Source organism: Cherax quadricarinatus, chromosome 27 (genome assembly GCF_038502225.1).
Source record: "Cherax quadricarinatus isolate ZL_2023a chromosome 27, ASM3850222v1, whole genome shotgun sequence".
Taxonomy (NCBI): domain Eukaryota; kingdom Metazoa; phylum Arthropoda; class Malacostraca; order Decapoda; family Parastacidae; genus Cherax; species Cherax quadricarinatus.
The window spans coordinates 16,992,556-17,013,187 of NC_091318.1; the positions used below are offsets into that span (position 1 = coordinate 16,992,556).

Sequence of the window (20,632 nt, forward strand, 5' to 3'; positions counted from 1 at the left end):
AAGATAACATCTTATTATCATACTAAAAAGACTATCTGCTACACCAAGGTCATTAAGACTATCTACAATACGAGGGTCATTACAAGGAATAAGGTAAAATTTACACGTATGTTAGCTAAAAAATAGAAAATCATTCCCCTCCCTTTCTGTAGCTACATTCATCACACACCTTTTGGCACTCTTCTTGAACTGGTTCACGCTATGACTGGCTTTGACATGTGCGGGTAGTCTGTTCCATTCCTTTATTGCTGTACAATAAAAGGTGTTTGAAGCCTGGCCACTGACTGTGGGTACTACAAAGTTGTGCTCTCTCCCCCTAGTACTATGATTGCTTTGGTTCCCAACCTTGACAAAATTGACAGCAAGATATTCTGGACATTGTTTGTGAGCAATTTTATAAACATGATTTAGCTTCAGTTGTTTTACTCTGTCTTCAACATTCAGCATATCCAACTGCTGTAATTCATCCTGGCCTACATGTTCTCTTGGTCCCAGCCCCAGGATGAATCTTACGATTTTGTTCTGGGTGATTTGCAGTCTATCTTTCAGTTTTTTTGTCAAGGCAGAGTACCAAGAAGAGCAAGCGTAATCCATATGGCATTGTATAAGGGCTAGACATAGGGTCCTGCGAGCCTCAGTAGGTAGACACTGTGCTTGTCTATACAGGAACTTCAGTCTGGCATTCGCTTTCTTTACTACACTGTTCCCTATCAATTCTCCTGACATGCATGGGTCAAAGGGGATTCCCAAATATTTTACTGATGAAACCAAAGTGATGGGCTCCCCATTACATTGAACATTAAAATTATTTACCCTTCTCAGTTTATGTTTCGTGCCAAAGAGAATGGCTTCAGTTTTCCCTAGGTGTAATGATAGTTTGTTGTCTACTAACCATTTGCTGCAGGACTCCAGTTCCAGTGTTAAAACATTAGCAATATCTTGTGGGTCTTTACCTGACACTAACAGAGCACTGTCATCATAACAATGTCAGACAAGCCACGGGGGAAGGGGGAGATCTTTCCCCCGTGACTTGTCTTGCATACATACATACATACATACATACATACACATATATATATATATATATATATATATATATATATATATATATATATATATATATATATATATATATATATATATATATATATATATATATATATATACATATATATATATATATATATATATATATATTATATATATATATATATATATATATATATATATATATATATATATATATATATATATATATATATATATGTCGTGCCGAATATGTAAAACTGGCCAATTAGCAAGAACTCATTTAAAATTAAGTCCTTTCTATTGTTGGCAAAATTTCTAACTTTAATGTTAAAAACAACATAGACTTAGTTGATAAATTAAGCTCCTTGACTGACTTAAATGATTTTTAACATGGTTAGTTTTGATGTTACTTCCTTGTTTACGAAAGTTCCTGTTGATGATTTATTAAGTTTCTTATCTATGATTTGCCAGTTCCTATTATCATTAAACTTATTAAACTTTGCATTGTTGATGCAAAATTTGTATTTAATGATAAGTTTTACACTCAGAAGTTTGGTATGGCAATGGGAAATCCTCTTTCACCTGTTCTTAGTACCCTATACATGGAATTTTTTGAAACAAGGTTGCTTAACACAATCCTGCCTAATAGAGCTAAATGGTTCAGATATGTTGATGATATTTTGTGTCTTATGCCCAAAAATGTAGATATACACCATTTCCTTGGAAAATTAAATAGCTTAGTCCATTCTATAAACTTTACTGTTGAGTATGAAGAAAATAACTCATTGCCTTTTCTAGATGTTTTAATTATTAAGGGTAATAATGAACTCAAATTTAAAATTTACGGAAAACCTACAAATAACTGTTCCTATGTCCACTATTATTCTTCGCATCAAAATAGAGTCAAACTGTCTGTTTTCTCATCAACGTTTTTGAGAGCTTTACGAATTTGTAGTCCTGAGTTAATAGATGAGGAAATATCCAAAATTTATGAAATAGGTAATGATTTAAAATACCAAAGAAATGTAATTGATAAATCTTTTAAAGTTGCTAGAAACACTTTTTACAATCCAAAAAGGGACAACCAGCCTTATTCAACTAAAAATATGTTGGTTCTCCCTTACCATGAAAACTTGGTTGATATGTCTTCTCTTCTTAAGACTTTTAATATTAAAGTTGTATTCAAAAATCTTGATACAGTAAAAAAACTTTTGATAAAGAATTCCCCCCAAAATGCTGATGGATGTGTCTATAAGATTCCTTGTAAAATTTGCGATAAAGTTTATTACGGTCAAACTGGTAAAAATCTCGAACTAAGATTAAAACAACATAAATATAGCATTAGAACTGGACAAGATTCCAATGCTCTATTTATTCATGTAAGAGATTTTAACCATCCAACACCATTGTTAACGAGGAGCTGATCAAAATATCGACTTGGATGACAGCCAATAAACTTGCGCTTAACACTGACAAAACCTACTATATTATGTTTGGTAGCAGAGCAGGACATGCACAAATTAACATTAAGATCGACAACACTCTAATTACCAGACATAATGAGGGCAAATTCCTAGGCCTATACCTTGACAACAACCTGAATTTCTGCACCCATATCCAACACATAACCAAAAAAGTATCCAAAACAGTTGGGATCCTCTCCAAGATACGATACTACGTGCCGCAAAATGCCCTTCTCACACTATACCACTCATTTATCCATACCTCTCCTATGCTATTTGTGCTTGGGGATCAACTGCAGCAACACACCTAAAGCCAATAATAACCCAACAAAAAGCTGCAGTAAGAATAATCACTAAATCCCATCCCTGGCAACACCCTCCCCCCCACTCTTCATAGATCTAAACTTACTCCCTGTTCAGTACATCCACACTTACTACTGTGCAATCTACATCTACAGGACCTTAAACTCCAATATCAACCTTGACCTAAAACGCTTTCTTGATAGTTGTGACAGAACCCACAGGCATAACACCAGACACAAACATCTCTACGACATTCCCCGTGTCCGACTAAACCTTTACAAAAATTCAATGTATGTCAAAGGCCCTAAAATCTGGAACACCCTACCTGAGAACTCTAGAACTGCAGACACATTCATCACCTTTAAAACTACCATTAGAAAACATCTTATCTCCCTGATAAACCCCATCAACTAACTACACGAATACCACCTGGTGGTTCACACTTACACTCACTCACCTATTTGACCATAAACAGAAATATTAATCTCAATCTTAAAATAATGAATCCTATGATACTCCAATACTGAAACTATGTACTGTGCCAAAACAAAAGCATTCACATTGCTAAACTCACAAACTAGTATTTAGTCACTTAGCCATAATACCAACTTACCTCATAATTTGTAATATTTTAAAATAAAGAATTAAACTAAGTCTGCCCGAAATGCCTAGCCATGCTAGGCGTTCTAGTGGTACACTCTGTAATCATTATTTAACTACATGTAAACCACACAACAACCAAATTCTGTAAATTCAACATTGTAATCTTTATAGAGAATAAACTTTGAATTTGAATTTGAATCCAAATGATTTTCAAAAAGTTGAGAAAGTAGTATCAAGCAAGTCCATGGTCGACAGGAATATAATTGAATCTTGTTTCATAAAAAGCAGTTTTGACAATAATATGAATATTTCCTTTGGTTTATATAAATTAGATCCATTTATATTTAATAGAATTTGGGAAGAATTTAATAATACACTGGACAAATAATAATTTTTAAAATTTTCTTGGGTAGAATAGTTTGTTGGTGGGTTGTGCGAAGGACCTGTCCAGTTGGACCAGCGCACGTCAGGTGTTTAACTGTTGTGGGATCTCATAGTGAGGTGTTGTCCAGACCCCTTATATACCTTCCTTGGATTCTTTACTTTCATAGTTCCTTGATAATGTGAGTAGTCACGAAAGCGCTTGAAATTTCTCTGTTCTTTCACAGTGGTTGTTTTGCATATATATATATATATATATATATATATATATATATATATATATATATATATATATATATATATATATATATATATATATAAAATGTGTGACTCCTATGGGTTTAGCGCCTCCCTCATGAACGTGCTACTACTACTCGGGTGCCTGACATAATGCTGCAGTGGTTTTACCTGGAGTTTACCTGGAGAGAGTTCCGGGGGTCAATGCCCCCGCGGCCCGGTCTGTGACCAGGCCTCCTGGTGGATCAGAGCCTGATCAACCAGGCTGTTGCTGCTGGCTGCATGCAAACCAACGTACGAGCCACAGCCCAGCTGATCAGGAACCGACTTTAGGTGCTTGTCCAGTGCCAGCTTGAAGAATGCCAGGGGTCTGTTGGAATCCCCCTTATGTATGCTGGGAGGCAGTTGAACAGTCTCGGGCCCCTGACACTTATTGTATGGTCTCTTAACGTGCTAGTGACACCCCTGCTTTTCATTGGGGGGATGGTGCATCGTCTGCCAAGTCTTTTGCTTTCGTAGTGAGTGATTTTCGTGTGCAAGTTCGGTACTAGTCCCTCTAGGATTTTCCAGGTGTATATAATCATGTATCTCTCCCGCCTGCATTCCGGGGAATACAGGTTTAGGAACCTCAAGTGCTCCCAGTAATTGAGGTGTTTTATCTCCGTTATGCGTGCCGTGAAGGTTCTCTGTACATTTTCTAGGTCAGCAATTTCACCTGCCTTGAAAGGTGCTGTTAGTGTGCAGCAATATTCCAGCCTAGATAGAACAAGTGACCTGAAGAGTGTCATCATGGGCTTGGCCTCCCTAGTTTTGAAGGTTCTCATTATCCATCCTGTCATTTTTCTAGCAGATGCGATTGATACAATGTTATGGTCCTTGAAGGTGAGATCCTCCGACATGATCACTCCCAGGTCTTTGACGTTGGTGTTTCGCTCTATTTTGTGGCCAGAATTTGTTATGTACTCTGATGAAGATTTAATTTCCTCGGGTTTACCATATCTGAGTAATTGAAATTTTTCATCGTTGAACTTCATATTGTTTTCTGCAGCCCACTGAAAGATTTGGTTGCTGTCCGCCTGGAGCCTTGCAGTGTCTGCAATGGAAGACACTGTCATGCAGATTCGGGTGTCATCTGCAAAGGAAGACACGGTGCTGGAATATTCCTTTGCATCACGACCGTGTTATTGAAAATACAACCACTGGTATTAATGTTCTGGGGGAGCTTAACTGACCTCTAAATGACTCAGATAAACAGCCAATAGTAACAACAGCAGCTTATTTTCCCAGAGTTATACATCAGAATAAACTCGCCTACTTATCTCTGTCAGGGTATATATGTTTAATGACTCCTCCAAGGAGATACCTTGATGCCAGTTAGAGGCTCTTGATACAGGAATTGCACCAGGCCCGGTGGCCTGGTGGCTAAAGCTCCCGCTTCACACACGGAGGGCCCGGGTTCGATTCCCGGCGGGTGGAAACATTTCGACACGTTTCCTTACACCTATTGTCCTGTTCACCTAGCAGCAAATAGGTACCTGGGTGTTAGTCGACTGGTGTGGGTCGCATCCTGGGGGACAAGATTAAGGACCCCAATGGAAATAAGTTAGACAGTCCTCGATGACGCACTGACTTTCTTGGGTTATCCTGGGTGGCTAACCCTCCGGGGTTAAAAATCCGAACGAAATCTTATCTTATCTTATCCTCTCTGTCCCTCATTCCCCTAGGCGCTGTATGACCCTTACGAGTTTAGCGTTCTTCTAGAATATAATAACTAGATGTGTTTCGGTCGCAGAGTGCGGCATAAGTTGATAATGCAGTTAAATAATAGATATCTTATTAAATAATAGATATCTCATTAATGAAAATGAGATACCAGATATACTAAGCAAATTTCCTAAATTTGCTTGTAACAGATAAGTGAACTATAGATATGTAGATATAAACTCATATGTACACCTGTTAACCCTTTTTGGGGCCTAGTTCCTAGGCCTTTTGTGTATCCATATGCTCTTGCGCTACCGTCCACAGGATGGATATGGGGTGCACAATAAACTAGCCACTTCGGTGGTAAAATCTAAAAATCTAATTCCTCCTCGCCTTACTTTTGCTTCAGGTCACTTGCACTGTCTACTGTAAATCTATTTTAGCTTACCCTGTACGTCTTGGAGAGTTCTATCGATAGAAGTTTTAACCCTAATTTTTAAAAGGGTGGAGGAGTAAGCCAGTGGAAGGCCTCGGTCAGATGACCAAAAACTCCAGCTGCGGGTCATCGTATGACTAAGACCCGTGTCAGGCAACACTTGTCCTGTTTCCTGACGAACCTTACATAGCTTACTCTTTATTAGGACTGATGAAGACGATCGTGGGGGAATGTGTCCTTTAATAAATGTCCTGAAATATACCTAAGTATCCCTTCCCACAGTTTGTCGGTACCACCAGACCATTTACAACCTTAGTGATTAAACTATACTTGTCTGGCTGTAAACCAGCAACATGCAGCCTTAATGGCCCTACTGTAGTCGATAGACTAAATCCTTTTACCATTTAGCAGCAAGATATATAATACTAATTAGTTATCTATTACAAGAGGTCAGAAGGATAACCATTTTCTGTTGTTGAGAGTATAATTGTGAGTGTTGATAGTAGATGACGACACCAGTGTGGCTCTGCTCTCTCACAGTTTCTCCTCCCTTCATTATTGTTATTATTATTATTATTGTGTGTCCAGGCCATAGAATTATATCTAGAGTGAAACATATTAAAACAATGCCACGTGCAGAGCCAGTAGAGTATCAGTTTATTCACCGGAGAGCTGGACATGTGATGGTGGCCTTTGACAAGAGATTATTCGTGTGGGGTGGCTATATGGTAAAGAGTTTTAATACGTAGTTATACTAATTATAGCTTTAGGCTGAGAATGACACACTACACTTAATCCATCATTACTTTCCATATTTACACTTTATTTCTGATTATCCAATACCTCAGATTTATGTAAGTTCGGCAGCGCTGAATGACCCATACGAATTGATCGTTTTTTTCCTTGTATTAAGAAAATATTTACCACTTTATAGGTCAGGCATAAAAAACTGAGATATAAAAACAATTTTTAATAGTCAGTGTCTGCAGCCAGGCATCATTAGTTATTTGAAAAAAAAAAAAAGCAATAAAGAACGAATATAAAGCAGCTAACTAGCTAAAAAATCAATAGTTGCATCAACAAATTCAAGACAGAAGCTAAGGAGTACAGTACACCATGGATTTAAATACATTGGAGGAATTGTAAGGATATTTAAGGTTAAGGCATCAGACATGTACAATATTAGCAGCTTGGATAAAAGTTAGGATATCCTAGGTTAAGTCGTCATAATGTGCTACCTTCGACTATGGTAAATACATTATATGTTAGCTTTCTTAATATTAGTATTGAAAGTACTTTTTAAGTACTGGTACTTACAGTAATTTTTTCATAAATATCTTTGAAGTAGTAACTGCGAGATTAGAATCAAGACATACTAAGAATTTTATACTTGGAGAAAATTTTGGTTTTCTATTATTTTTTTCAGGAGCTGCCTCATTCGGAATCCTACACGCTTATGACACCAAGCAAGTGCTTATACCATAGTGCCATAGATGTTTTTATGTATGATCCTCTTCTTGATACATGGTATGTAAATCTAATACTAATAATTATTTTTTGAAACTGTTAATTTATATAGTAGACTATAATTGCTTAAATTCAGCATTTCCCATGCATATTGTTCAGTTAAACTTTCATTATTATTGAAGAATGAACTTGGAATTGTGAAAAATAATTTTGTAATAGTTTACCTGGAGTTTACCTGGAGAGGGTTTCTGGGGTCAATGCCCCTGCAGCTCGGTTTGAGACAAGGCCTCATGGTGGATCAGGGTCTCGTCAACCAGGCTATTACTGCTGGTTGCACGCAAGCTCACATTCGAACCACAGCCCAGTTGGTCAGGTACTGGCTTTAGGTGCCTGGTGTTTACCTGGAGTAAACTCCAGTACCTTCTTAAAGACAGCCAGGGGTCTGTTGGTAATCCCCCTTATGTATGCTGGGAGGCAGTTGAACAGTCTTGGGCCCCGGACACTTATTGTGTTAGTCTCTCAGTGTACTCATGGCACCCCAGCTTTTACACAAATAACCCGCACATAAAAGAGAGAAGCTTACGACGACGTCGATGACGACGAAACGTCGTCGTAAGCTTCTCTCTTTTATGTGCAGGTTATTTGTGTATCGTTCCAGTCACGATATTGTGCCTTTTTTGTTAGTTACCCCAGCGTTTCGTCGGGGTAATGTTACATCTCCTCCCGAGTCTTTTGCTTTCATAGGGAGTGATTTTTGTGTGCAGGTTTGGTACCAATCCCTCCAGGACCTTCCAAGTGTATATTATCATGTACAGTATCTCTCTCGCCTGCATTCCAGGGAATACAGAACAAGGACCTTCAACCGTTCCCAGTAATTTAGGTGTCTTATCATACTTGTGTGCCGTGAAGGTTCTTTGTACACTTTCCAGGTCTGCAATGTCACCAGCCTTGAAGAGGGCTGTTAGTGTACAGCAGTATTCCAACCTAGAGAACACAAGCGATTTGAAGAGAATCATCATGGGCTTGGCGTCCCTACTTTTGAAGGTTCTCATTATCCATTATCATTTTCCTACAAATGAGGTAGATACATTTTTGTGGTCTTTGAAGGCAAGATCCTTTGACATTATCACTCCCAGGTCCTTCACATTACTTTTCCGCTCTATTGTATGGTTAGAATTTGTCATATACCCTGATACATTTTTAACCCTTAAACTGTCCAAACGTAGATCTACGTTCATGTGCGCAGTGCTCCGACCTTGATTTTCCCCATTTGAAAGCATGTAAAAATAACATAGATCTACGTTAGGAGCCCCCCGCACGTGGACATAGATCTACGTTTGGACAGTTTAAGGGTTAATTTCCTCAAGTTTCCCATATCTGAGTAGTTGAAATTTCTCCTCGTTGAACTTCATATTGTTTTGAGTGGCCCATTCAAAGATTTGTTTGATGTCTGCTTGGAGTCTCGCAGTGTCTTCGATGCAGGTTACTGCCATGGTAATCAGGGTGTCATCTGCAAAGGAAGACACGGAGCTATGGCTTACATCTGTGTCAGAAATGAGGATGAGGAATAGAATGGGAGCGAGCACTGTGCCTTGTGGAACAGAGCTTTTTACCGTGGCTGCCTGGAACTTTACTCTGTTTACTATTACTCTTTGTGTTCTATTTGTTAGGAAGTTATAGATCCATCTACCAACTTTTCCTGTTATTTTTTTATCACACATTTTGTGTGCTATTACACCATGGTCACGCTTGTCAAAAGCTTTCCCAAGTCTGTGTATACTACATCTGTATTTTGTTTATCCTCTACAGCATCGAGGACCTTGTCATAGTGGTCCAGTGGCTGGGACAGGCAGGAACGACCTGCTCTAAACCCCTATTGCCCTGGGTTGTGTAATTGATTGGTATCTAGGTGGTTGGCGATCTTGTTTTTAGAACCCTCTCAAAGATTTTTATGATATGGGATGTTAGTGCTATCAGTCTGTAGTTCTTTGCAATTGCTTTACTGCCACCTTTGTAGAGTGGGGCTTTATTGTTTTTAGTGTGTGGGATGACCCCTGTGTCCATGCTCCCTCTCCATAAAATACTGAAGGCACGCGGTAGGGGCTTCTTGCAATTCTTGATAAACACGGAGTTCCATGAGTCTGGGCCTGGGCAGAGTACATGGGCAAGTCATTTATTGCCTCTTCAAAGTCTTGTGGAGTTAGGATAATATCCGAGATTTTTCAGATGACCAAATTTTGGGTTTCGTTCATAAAGAATTCATTTGGATTGTCAACCCTTAGTCTGGGCAGTGGCCCACTGAGTCATATTGCGACTTTAGTATCTCGCTCATTTCTTGGCTGTCATCTTTGTATGTTCCATCCCGCCTAAGCAGGGGCCCAACACTGGATGTTGTTTTTCCCTTAGATTTGGCATGAGAGAAGAAGTATTTTTTTTTTTTTTAATTTCCTTTATGACTTAGTTCTTCCTGTGATTCTTGTCTCCTGTAATATTCCTTCAACTTGAGTTCGATATTTGCAATTTCATTGACTAGTGCCTCTCTTTGTATTTCAGATATATTGGCCCCACTCAGCAGCTCTGTGACTCTTCACTAAAAATTTCCATACAAAATATCTTTGATCTTGGATGTACACAGTTATGAAAAAAAATTATGATTAAAAATTAGCTTTAGTCATACTTATACTACTCTCACATATTATATGCCACACATACCTATGGAGCATATTGTTTCATAATTAAATATCTATGATAGTGGATTAGATCTTAGGATTTTCTATGCTAATAAGGTTTCCATTGTTAATTTTTGGAGATTGCCTTCTTAGCAGATTAAGGTTAATATATATTGCTTAATCTTAAAAAAATAAGATTTTAAATACAGTGGACCCCCGCATAACGATTACCTCCGAATGTGACCAATTATGTAAGTGTATTTATGTAAGTGCGTTTGTACGTGTATGTTTGGGGGTCTGAAATGGACTAATCTACTTCACAATATTTCTTATGGGAACAAATTCGGTCAGTACTGGCACCTGAACATACTTCTGGAGTGAAAAAATATCGTTAACCGGGGGTCCACTGTATATTGTATTCTGTTTATAACCATATATATATTTTATTTTCAGGACTCGTCGGATGAGCAATGGGCACATTCCTCTACAGCTTTCAGGATCTTGTGCAGCTGTTCATAAGCAACACATGTATCTCTTTGGGGGTACTGTTATGTTTGTCATAATGTATTTTCAAATTACATTTAATTTTTTAATTTTAATAAATTCTCAGTGGACAGTATTGAGAGAGAAAAAATCCACACAGTAGCCAAATTTTTTAAACATTTAATAATTTTTAAAATAATTATAAATATATTTTACTCTCCTAGTGCTTTGTTTAAGTAAGTAAATTTATTCAAGTTCAGGTACACACAAATACAGTTGCATAGATTATCATACATAGCACCATATGTGTAGATTACCTAGGATAACCCACAAAAATCAGACAAGTGACTTATTTCCATTGGTGTCCTTGTGGTAAGCATTATTTATATTTAAAAGTTAAAGCAGGTAAGTAATTTAACTATGTATAATAAAGGGAGATATATTAGGGGTAAAGTAAATTCAGTTATTTACATTAACATTAAAGATAGAAACAGATCATAGTACAGGTCTACATCGCTTTATCCGAAACCCTTGGGGCCAGTAGAGTTTCGAACTTAAGAAATTTTCGAATTTCATAATGAAGGTGGGGTCTAGGGCAGCACCCCATAATCAAACATTAACGCTCCAGCAAAAATGTACGAATACTCACACTAAGTGGGATTAATAAAGACTACAAATACTACTACAGTTTATTTATAGAGTAATATATTTATAAATGAAATAATGGGATCATTATAGACCAGGAACATAATTCTCAAGACGATTGACATGTCATTTTTAAAGACTTCTTCAAGTGTCGTCTGTCTTGTTAACATAGGTTTCTGTCTAAGCAATCTCTCTTTAACTGAGTAAATGGCCATAATCTCTTGCTCGCTGATAAATGCACATTATTCAAGGCCATCAATTAACTGATCACACATTTTCACCATATCGTCTATGGGGACTTTTTCACCTGTGTTCAGTGTCATCATCTTCAGCTCTACTATTCTCATGCTTATTTGTATTTAACACCATTTCAGCAATTTCACCATCACTCAAGGAATCCACGACAGGTGCATCATTGTCAGTGATCAGCATTTCTTCGATGTCAGCTTCCTGTAATTTATTTACATTTTTGTCTGATAAACTTTTAGCGTAAGTTACAAGGTTTGATATCATCATCTCGTCAGTGACACGAAATCCTTCGAAGTCTTCATCTGTAGGTTCATTTACATCAAACTTCGTTTTAGGCCAAAGTCTGTGCCAAGCATTTGTTAATGTTGATATATCAGCATCCTTCCAAACATTAACAACTGTATAAATGGCATCCTTAACACTGAACTCTTTCAGGAAGTCTTGGATTCCTACTCCTCTGTTGACTGCAGCAAGCATACAGTTTAAAAAATAGTCTTTATACAGTGGTACCCCGAGTTTCGAACTTTCTTCATTCCGGAGGCTGTTAGAGTGCCGTTACCTAACAAATTTGTTCCCATAAGGAATAATGTAAATTAGATTAGTCTGTTTCAGACCCCCAAAAATACACTTACAAAAGCACTTACAATAATACACTTACATAATTAGTTGAGTTTGGAGCAGTTCGAAACTCAGGGTACCACTGCACTTGCTCTTCAGGGAGCGTAAAATTCCTTGGTCACAAGGCTGTAATACAGATGTCACATTAGGGGGCAAGTAGATGCCGAAACATTACTTTTCGCAAAAAGTTCGGCATGGGGATGTGCGGAGCAGTTATCCAGGAACAATAAAATTTTAGTTTCCTTCTAGTCCAACTTGCCTGCAATGAGCTCGTGCAGCTGGTATGAAGTGGTTATTGAACCACTCAGAAAACATTTCTCGGGCTACCCGTGCCTTCTTGTTGGCATAATAATGCACAGGTAAATTGTATACACACCTTTCAGACATCTCGGATGTTTGCTTTTCCAATCACTGCCAACTTCACCATGTGTGTGTGCCTGCAGCATTGGCAAACCTAAGAATAGTTAACCTGTCCTTAGCATCCTTAACCCCTTGACTGTCGCAACCCCAAATCCTGAGGTGTCTCCTGGTGTCGCAAAATTTAAAAAAAAAAAAATTATTTTTTCTTGTGAAATGATAGAGAATCTTTTTCCAATTGTAATGACACCAGAATAACGAAATTTGATAGAAAATGACGGAGTTACACTCTCGTGAAGTTAGCAACCCCGGCGATATTTACGAATCGGCGATTTCGCCCACTTTGAGCCCTATTTTCTGCTAATTCCATTGTTCCAGTCGACCAAACTCGTAGCTATTTCTTTAGAACTCCATTTTTTCTATTGATTGAGTACAAGAAACTGCCTATTTACCGATTTCAACTACCCAATAATGTGGTCAGAAATTTGCAATTTGGCCAATTTCACGAAAATTAAAAAATATGACAATTTCAAAATAGGGTCCAGAATGAACAATGCAGACATTCCTGGCTCTAAAATAACATTTTCTTTGTTCATCAGTCATATCTCCAGGCCCCTCTGATACTACTCTTGCTTTCTATTCTGAATTTTTATTCAAACAAAAAATAGAAGATTTACTGTTATGCAGTCTATTGCAATATTGTAATAATTGTATAAATAATGTCAACTCATTCATGACTGCATATTAGAATGGCTACTTGGACATTTATTGGAAAATGACATCATTTGTTTACTTTTGAACATCAGCAAAAAATCAAACATTTCCCGTATTTTGAGGTCCATTTCAAGGTTCTTTTCATAGTAAAACCAATCAAAATCACCTCTATTTCTATAATATGTTTCCCATTCTATCAAATGAGACCAAGAAAACGAGAATACAACCATAAATACTTTACAAAAATAGACCACAAAGTTGGCATTTTAATTAAAAAAAAAATGGTCAATTTTTTTTTTTATTATTATGCACTGTGTGCTGCAGGATTTTTTTTACATGGTGCACACTGACCACACAGACCCATTCTCTCACATGTAGGCCTACCAGCTTTCTCCTGCTTGATTTGAAGCCGCTAGAATTTATGAGTATATATATGTAAAAAACTGTGCCTCGTAAGACGTATATATACGACCAAAACAGTCAAAGGGTTTAAGCCTGTTGGTGCTCTCTCATCAGCCGTTGTTTGTTTTTCTCGGAACATAGCACCAATGGAGAGCTGTTTCATCAGCACTGTAAATTTGTTCAGGACTAAGGTTTTTGTCAGATATTATCTTGGCAAATTTGTCAATGTAATTTTCAGCTGCTTCATGGTCAGCAGAAGCTTTTTCACCACAGATTTTCAGACATTTTCCACCATTATGCTTCTTAAATATCTGCAGCCAACCATCTGAATATTGACATTCACCTTCAGTGTTCAGTTCTTCATGGTATATTCTAGCTTGTTTCATGACCAACAAACCAGTCAGTGGCATAAGTTCACTTCTTCATTGTCATATCCACTCCATTAGCACACAGTCAAGATCTTCGTTTTTTGCCCTATGCAGTGTTTTCCTATTTTTCATTAGTTTTTGGTCGTCAGTGTCACTATAATATTTCAGTAACTTGTCTTTCTATTTCTTTAAATCATAAACAGTGATAGTTCCAACACCATATTCTTTAGTAAGACGCCACACTGACACACCATGATCAAGCTTCTGCAATAACTCTATTTTCTGCATTATTGATAAAGTCAGATGCTTCCTTTTCTTTTTCTCACTTTTACCCATAAGGGTATCTGCAGCTCTTTTTGACATTTTCACAGTGAAATTAAACAGTCACAAAATAAAAAGCAAAAACAAAATATCAGCCAACGGCAGATGCACGTGTGAACACACCACCACGTGGCAGCGTTGAAGTTATGTAGAAATGACTGATGCTCCACACTCCACGAAAAAACTTCAGTTTTCAAAACTTTTCAAATTTCAGAATTTCGGATAAAGGGATGTGTGTCTATTCTTGTTGTAGCTACGGAAATGTAATAATGGTTTTATTATGCTATTTTTATGGCTACTATCTGTTAAATTTATGGCATTGTATTTATTAAAGCAGTGTAATAATAAAGATAATGCTTGAATATTTGTAGGAGGGAGCTATGATCAGTGTCTCCTTTTTTTTCCATCATGAATTGTCATTAGAAATAAAATTCTGTTTGCTGATACTCTCATTTCCACTAAGATAATTTGGTACAGATTTCTTCAAAACTTGAATATTTTCAGAAATTAGATGGACAATATTATTTAGTAAAGCAAAAACCAGTAATGTTATCAGAGAGCAAAACATTAAGCATATGTCCATTTGATCACCTGCATGAGAGGGCAGCAGTGCCTCTCAGAATATTCGTAGACCAGCCTTCATGAATTAAAGTATAGAGCCAAAACTGAAGCATGCAAGAAAAACCCAAGGCAAATAGATGTATATCACATTTTTTAACACGCCAGCCTTCTCCCATCGAGGCAGGGTGGCCTGAAGATGAAAACGTTTCATCATTCATTCAGTCATTGTCTTGCAAGAAGCATGCTAACATCATGGTTCACATGACCCTCATAACTGCAATATCTCACTCTTGTCTTACATACTCGCACAAGCAGCATGGAGCAGAGGCACGGACATTGGCCTCTACCTGAGAACAACAGATTTTAGAGCCAGCAAATAAAACCCCCCCTAAATTCCACCAATATGACATTTGTCTATGCAAACATACAGGGTCTAAAGCTGTCAAAAAACAAAATTCCTTACATAAAGGGACTGCTCACTGAGTCAAATGCAATGTTTGCAGCATTCACAGACCCACATAAAGGATCATTATGACAACGAACGAAATGTGGATCCCAGGTTATATCCTATTGGAATGCGACAGACTAAACAGGCAACAAGGGGGGGATTGGCATGTATGTCACAGTCGCTCATTTGCATAGAATTACTAAACCCTTCAAATGATGTAGTTGAAATTTTGGCAGTAAAGATTGAAAACCAAAACCTTGTCATTGTGGTAGTATACAAGCCTCCAGATGCAACTTCCCAGCAATTCCAGGAGCAACTCGAGAAAATTGACCACTGTCTGGAAAATCTCCCAACTCCTGCCCCAAACATCTTACTACTAGGAGATTTCAACCTGATACACCTAAAATGAAGAGTATAGCAAACAGTGTTTTAGCAGAGATCACCCCGGGAAGCAGCTCAGATGAAAATTCACACACGAACTATTAAATCTCTGCAACAAATTCACCTTAAACCAGCAAATAGTAGAGCCTACAAGACTAGAAAATATGCTGGATCTCGCCTTCACCAACGGTGACAATCTGATATGTAATATAACTGTATCAAAGACAATTCACTCAGATCACAACATAATAGAGGTACTACAGACGTGTATGCACAGGGCTCCGGACCAGCAAAATGTGAGCAGTCATGAAGGTCTCTTTGCGAAATTCAATTTCAATAACAAAAATATATAATGGGATCAAGTAAACCATGTCCTAAATGAAACAAGCTGGGAAAATATCCTAAACACCACGGATCCGAACATTTGCCTTGAAAAAATGAATTCTGTCGTTCTTGAGATATGCTCAAGACACTCCATTAAGAAAAAGAAAGAGAAGATGTAAACTAGAAAGAGAGAGATGTTCCCTATACAGACTAAGGCAAAGAGTCACAGAGCTGCTGAGTGGGGTCAGTATATTTGAAATACAAAGGGAGGCACTAAGGGAGAAACATCTAGTATTGGGCCCCTGCTTAGGTGGGATGGGACATACACAGATGATAGCCAAGAAATGAGTGAGATACTAAAGTCCCGATATGACTCAGTGTTCAGCAAGCCACTTCCCACTCTAAGGGTCGACAATCCAAATGAATTCTATGAACGAAACCCAAAATTTGGTCATCTCAAAAATCTTGGATAATATTCTAACTCCACAAGACTTTGAAGAGGCAATTAATGACATGCCCATGCACTCTGCTCGTGGAACTCCGTGTTCATCAAGAATTGCAAGAAGCCCCTATCGTGTGCCTTCAGCATTTTATGGAGAAGGAGCACGGACACAGGGGTCATCCAACACACACTAAAAACAACAGACATAGCCCTATTCCAAAAGGTAGCAGTAAAGCAATTGCAAAGAACTACAGACCGATAGCACTAACATCCCATATCATAAAAATCTTTGAGAGGGTTCTAAGAAGCAAGATAGCCAACCACATAGATACCCATCAGTTACACAACCCAGGGCAACACAGGTTTAGAGCAGGTTGCTTCTGCCTGTCACTGCTACTGGACCCCTATGACAAGGTCCTGGATGTTGTAGAGATAAACAAAATACAGCTGTAGTATACACAGACTTTGCAAAAGCTTTCGACAAGAGTGACCATGGTATAATAGCACACAAAATGCGGGATAAAGTAATAACGGGAAAGGTTGGTAGATGGATCTACAACTTCTTGACAAGTAGAACATAAAGAGTAATAGTAAACAGAGTAAAGTCCCAGGCAGCTATGATAAAAAGCTTTGCTCCACAAGGCACAGTAATTCCTCATCCTCATTTCTGACAGACAGAGATGTAAGCCATAGCTCCATGTCTTCCTTTGCGGATGACACCTGGATCACCATGGCAGTGACCTCCATCGAAGACACCGTGAGACTCGAAGCGGACATCAACCAAATCTTCGAATGGGCCACTCAAAACAATATGAAGTTCAACGAGGAGAAATTTCAACTACACAGATATGGGAAACCTGAGGAAATTAAAAATGTATCAGGTTACACCACAAATTCTAACAATACAATAGAGTGGAAAAGTAAGGTGAAGGACCTGAGAGTGATAATGTCAGAGGATCTCACCCTCAAACACCACAACAATGTATCTACCTCATCTGCTAGGAAAATGATAGGATGATGATTCTCTTCAAATTGCTGGTGCTCTCTAGGTTGGCATACTGCTGTACACTAACGGCCCCCTTCAGGGCTGGTGACATTGCAGACCTGGAGAGTGTACAGAGAACTTTCATGGCACACACAAGTGCGATAAGGCACCTAAACTACTGGGAATGGTTGAAGGTCCTTGATCTGTATTCCCTCGAATGCAGGCGAGAGAGATGCATGATAATATGCACTTGGAAGGTCCTGGAGGGATTGGTACCAAACCTGCATTTGAAAATTACTTCATATGAAAGCAAAAGACTCAGCAGGAGATGCAACATTACCCCGATGAAAAGCAGGGGCACCACGAGTACACTGAGAGACAATACAATAAGTGTCCGGGGCCCAAGACTGTTCAGTTGCCTCCCAGCATACATAAGGGGGATTACCAATAGACCCCTGGCTGTCTTCAAGAAGGCACTGGACAGGCACCGTAAGTCAGTACCTGACCAACTGGGCTGTGGTTCATACATCAGCTTGCGTGCGGCCAGTAGTAACAGCCTGGTTGATGAGACCCTGATCCACCATGAGGCTTGGTCTCAGACTGGGCCCCAGGAGTGTTGACCCCCGAAACCCTCTCCAGGTAAACTCCAGGTAAACCTGTTAGACATCCATTGCCTAACACTCAAAACCTACTTTATTCCCTCCAACCTTCCCTAGGATGACCCCTACCCCCTTTTTCCTCAGCCCTAGATTTTACACCCTACTTGTCATCCTAATTTTTTTCTCCATCTTCTCTAAATGTCCCAACCACCTAGCCAACTCATTCTCAGCCTTCTGAATAATACTTTTGGTAACTCCACACCTCCTCATCTCCAGACTCCAAATTCTCTGTATAATGTTCACACTGCTACATTGCCTGTGTTGGACTGAGAGCTGCACTTATCAACACCCTTCCTAATCAATGATGATCCTTACAGACATCAAATGCTGAGGTTTTATGTAAAGTACAATATACTGTACTCTTCATGCATACCTCTTAGGTGTGGCATGTATGGAGAGAGGTTATTATTTATGCAAGAAGTGCTTACATATGTAGCAAGAATGTCTGCTTCTCTGTACTGTGCTCTGCTGTATTGTACATTTTCAGCATTTGTAATTGAGCTTTGTATCTTCATGGTACACAAGGGGAAAGGGAATTCTAAACTCCTGTAACCCTTGTACCCAGACAGCTTTAGTTTAACATTTTGTTGGTTTGCAAATTCACAAATACTGTTGTCTGGTGTAATCATTTTTGTAAGGGTAAATTGGGAATTTGTGATTTAACTTACTTTGTGTACCTTTTAATATAATTTCCACCTTGTATTGTAATGTTTTAAATAAAAAAAAAAAACTGTACTGTGCAAAAATTACATTAACTGTCCATTATCTGCAAGACTGTAAAATATTAATTATGAACTCAGCACAAAGAACTTTTTTGTTTTGTCCTTATAGGTTGGACCAGCAGTACCTCAGATGAATATGAAAATAGTTCCAATTCCTTGTGGCGACTTCATCTACCTACATTAACATGGGAGCTCCTCTTTCCAGAGGGTATTCCACCGTTTCCCTGTGATAAAGCTGCCTGCTGGGTCTTCAAAAATAGGTATTGAATATAAGCAATTAAGTACAGTGATACCTCTCATATCCGAACTATATGGGCCAAGACCAGTTCAGAAACATGGAGTTTCTGGACACGTGAGGGGGGAAAAATGTGCATCCGTACTGTCATATTGCCATCGGCGATGGCGTTGTAGGCTTAAAAAATGAGTCAGCATTGTCTGGCAGTGGGACCAGACACACTGGGCTCTAATAACAGCCTCCCAGATTTCACGGACCACAGGATCATAACTTTTCAAATGGGCTGTGGACAGTAGATGCTCCAAATAGTACTCCAAAAGTGTTTTGATACCTGCCCTTGCTGCTGAAGTTTTTGGTCTTGGAGGCATTGGGTCGTCGTTGTCGTCACTTATGGAATGTTCTGGGTGCAACACTGATTCTGCAATCTCTGCATCTGTCAGAGATTGCACACCAGGGTTGTCTTTATCACACTAGCCAGTTCTGCACGTTGTCTTCTGTAGTTTTTTCCCAGCCTTGAGTAACTGGCGATGAAAATCTTTCACCTCGAATCCCTCAAAATCAATAACTAGATAGATCCCGTGAAGGAGCCGATTCCAGTCATTGGCGAGGGCTGATGGCGGGACATTATTCCAGGCCCGGGCAAGGTTATGAATGATGGCACAAAAGTTGTACTGTGTAAGGTTGGCCAAGGTCAAGGCTCCCCACATCTCAGCCTTTTTTGTCAATTATCACCATCGTGTCCTCCAATAATCTTTGGCGATACATGTATAGCCTCTTAAAAATCACAATCACACCCTGATCTGTGGGTTGGATGAGTGATGTGGTATTCGGTGGCAAGAACATAACTCTGATATGGCCATGATGAGCAACCAGTTTAGAGACATGGGGATGTGCAGGAGCATTGTCAAGGAGCAAGAGGGCCTTAACACTGTCTCGGCTTATTTTCAAAGTCTTGGTCTGGTAATGGGTGATCTCAGGCACTGCAGAGTTGAAAAACCAATCCTTGAAAATTCTTGCCATATCCAAACGGCTGTTCGGATGTTTCGGTAATAATTTTAGAATTTTCTCTTTTCCTAGGACCTGTTTGGATATTGGCGAGGTAGGTAGGCCGGATATGCGAGGTATCACTGTGTACCGTAATAATAGATTTGGGGAATTATTTTCTGACATATATATATTAACCATTGCAGAAGTATTCAACTTTTTTCCTCCCTGCCCTTTTCAGTTTGGTTTCCACAGGATAACTTGAAGGACTCTGTTATGAAGTGCTCATTTGTTTAGAGTTAATGAATAACAAATAAGACAAGAAATAAAATGGTACAGGATTCTTGTGTGTGACTTTAATTATATCATCCACATAATAGAATCCATACAGTACAAGCTGAAATTGTAAAAACAGTACAGTACTGTATATAATAAGCACAAT

General features: G+C 38.6%; 1 protein-coding gene across 4 annotated transcripts in view; it reads left to right on the forward strand.

The window, feature by feature from the left end:
* The first annotated feature begins 6,634 nt into the window (after positions 1-6,634).
* The window catches only part of LOC128691203 (kelch domain-containing protein 2), an 88,951-nt gene continuing 74,953 nt past the window's right edge, over positions 6,635-20,632 (forward strand). Inside the window, exons 1-4 of one of the 4 annotated variants that reach the window (XM_070089046.1) lie at positions 6,635-6,884; positions 7,583-7,683; positions 10,746-10,834; positions 19,081-19,231. In XM_070089046.1, coding sequence (XP_069945147.1) covers positions 6,663-6,884; positions 7,583-7,683; positions 10,746-10,834; positions 19,081-19,231 — 563 coding nt within the window. In that variant the 5' untranslated portion in view covers positions 6,635-6,662. Of the gene's footprint in view, positions 6,885-7,092; positions 7,299-7,582; positions 7,684-10,745; positions 10,835-19,080; positions 19,232-20,632 lie in introns of those variants that run through there. The other 3 variants (XM_070089048.1, XM_070089047.1, XM_070089049.1) reach the window with 3 other exon arrangements.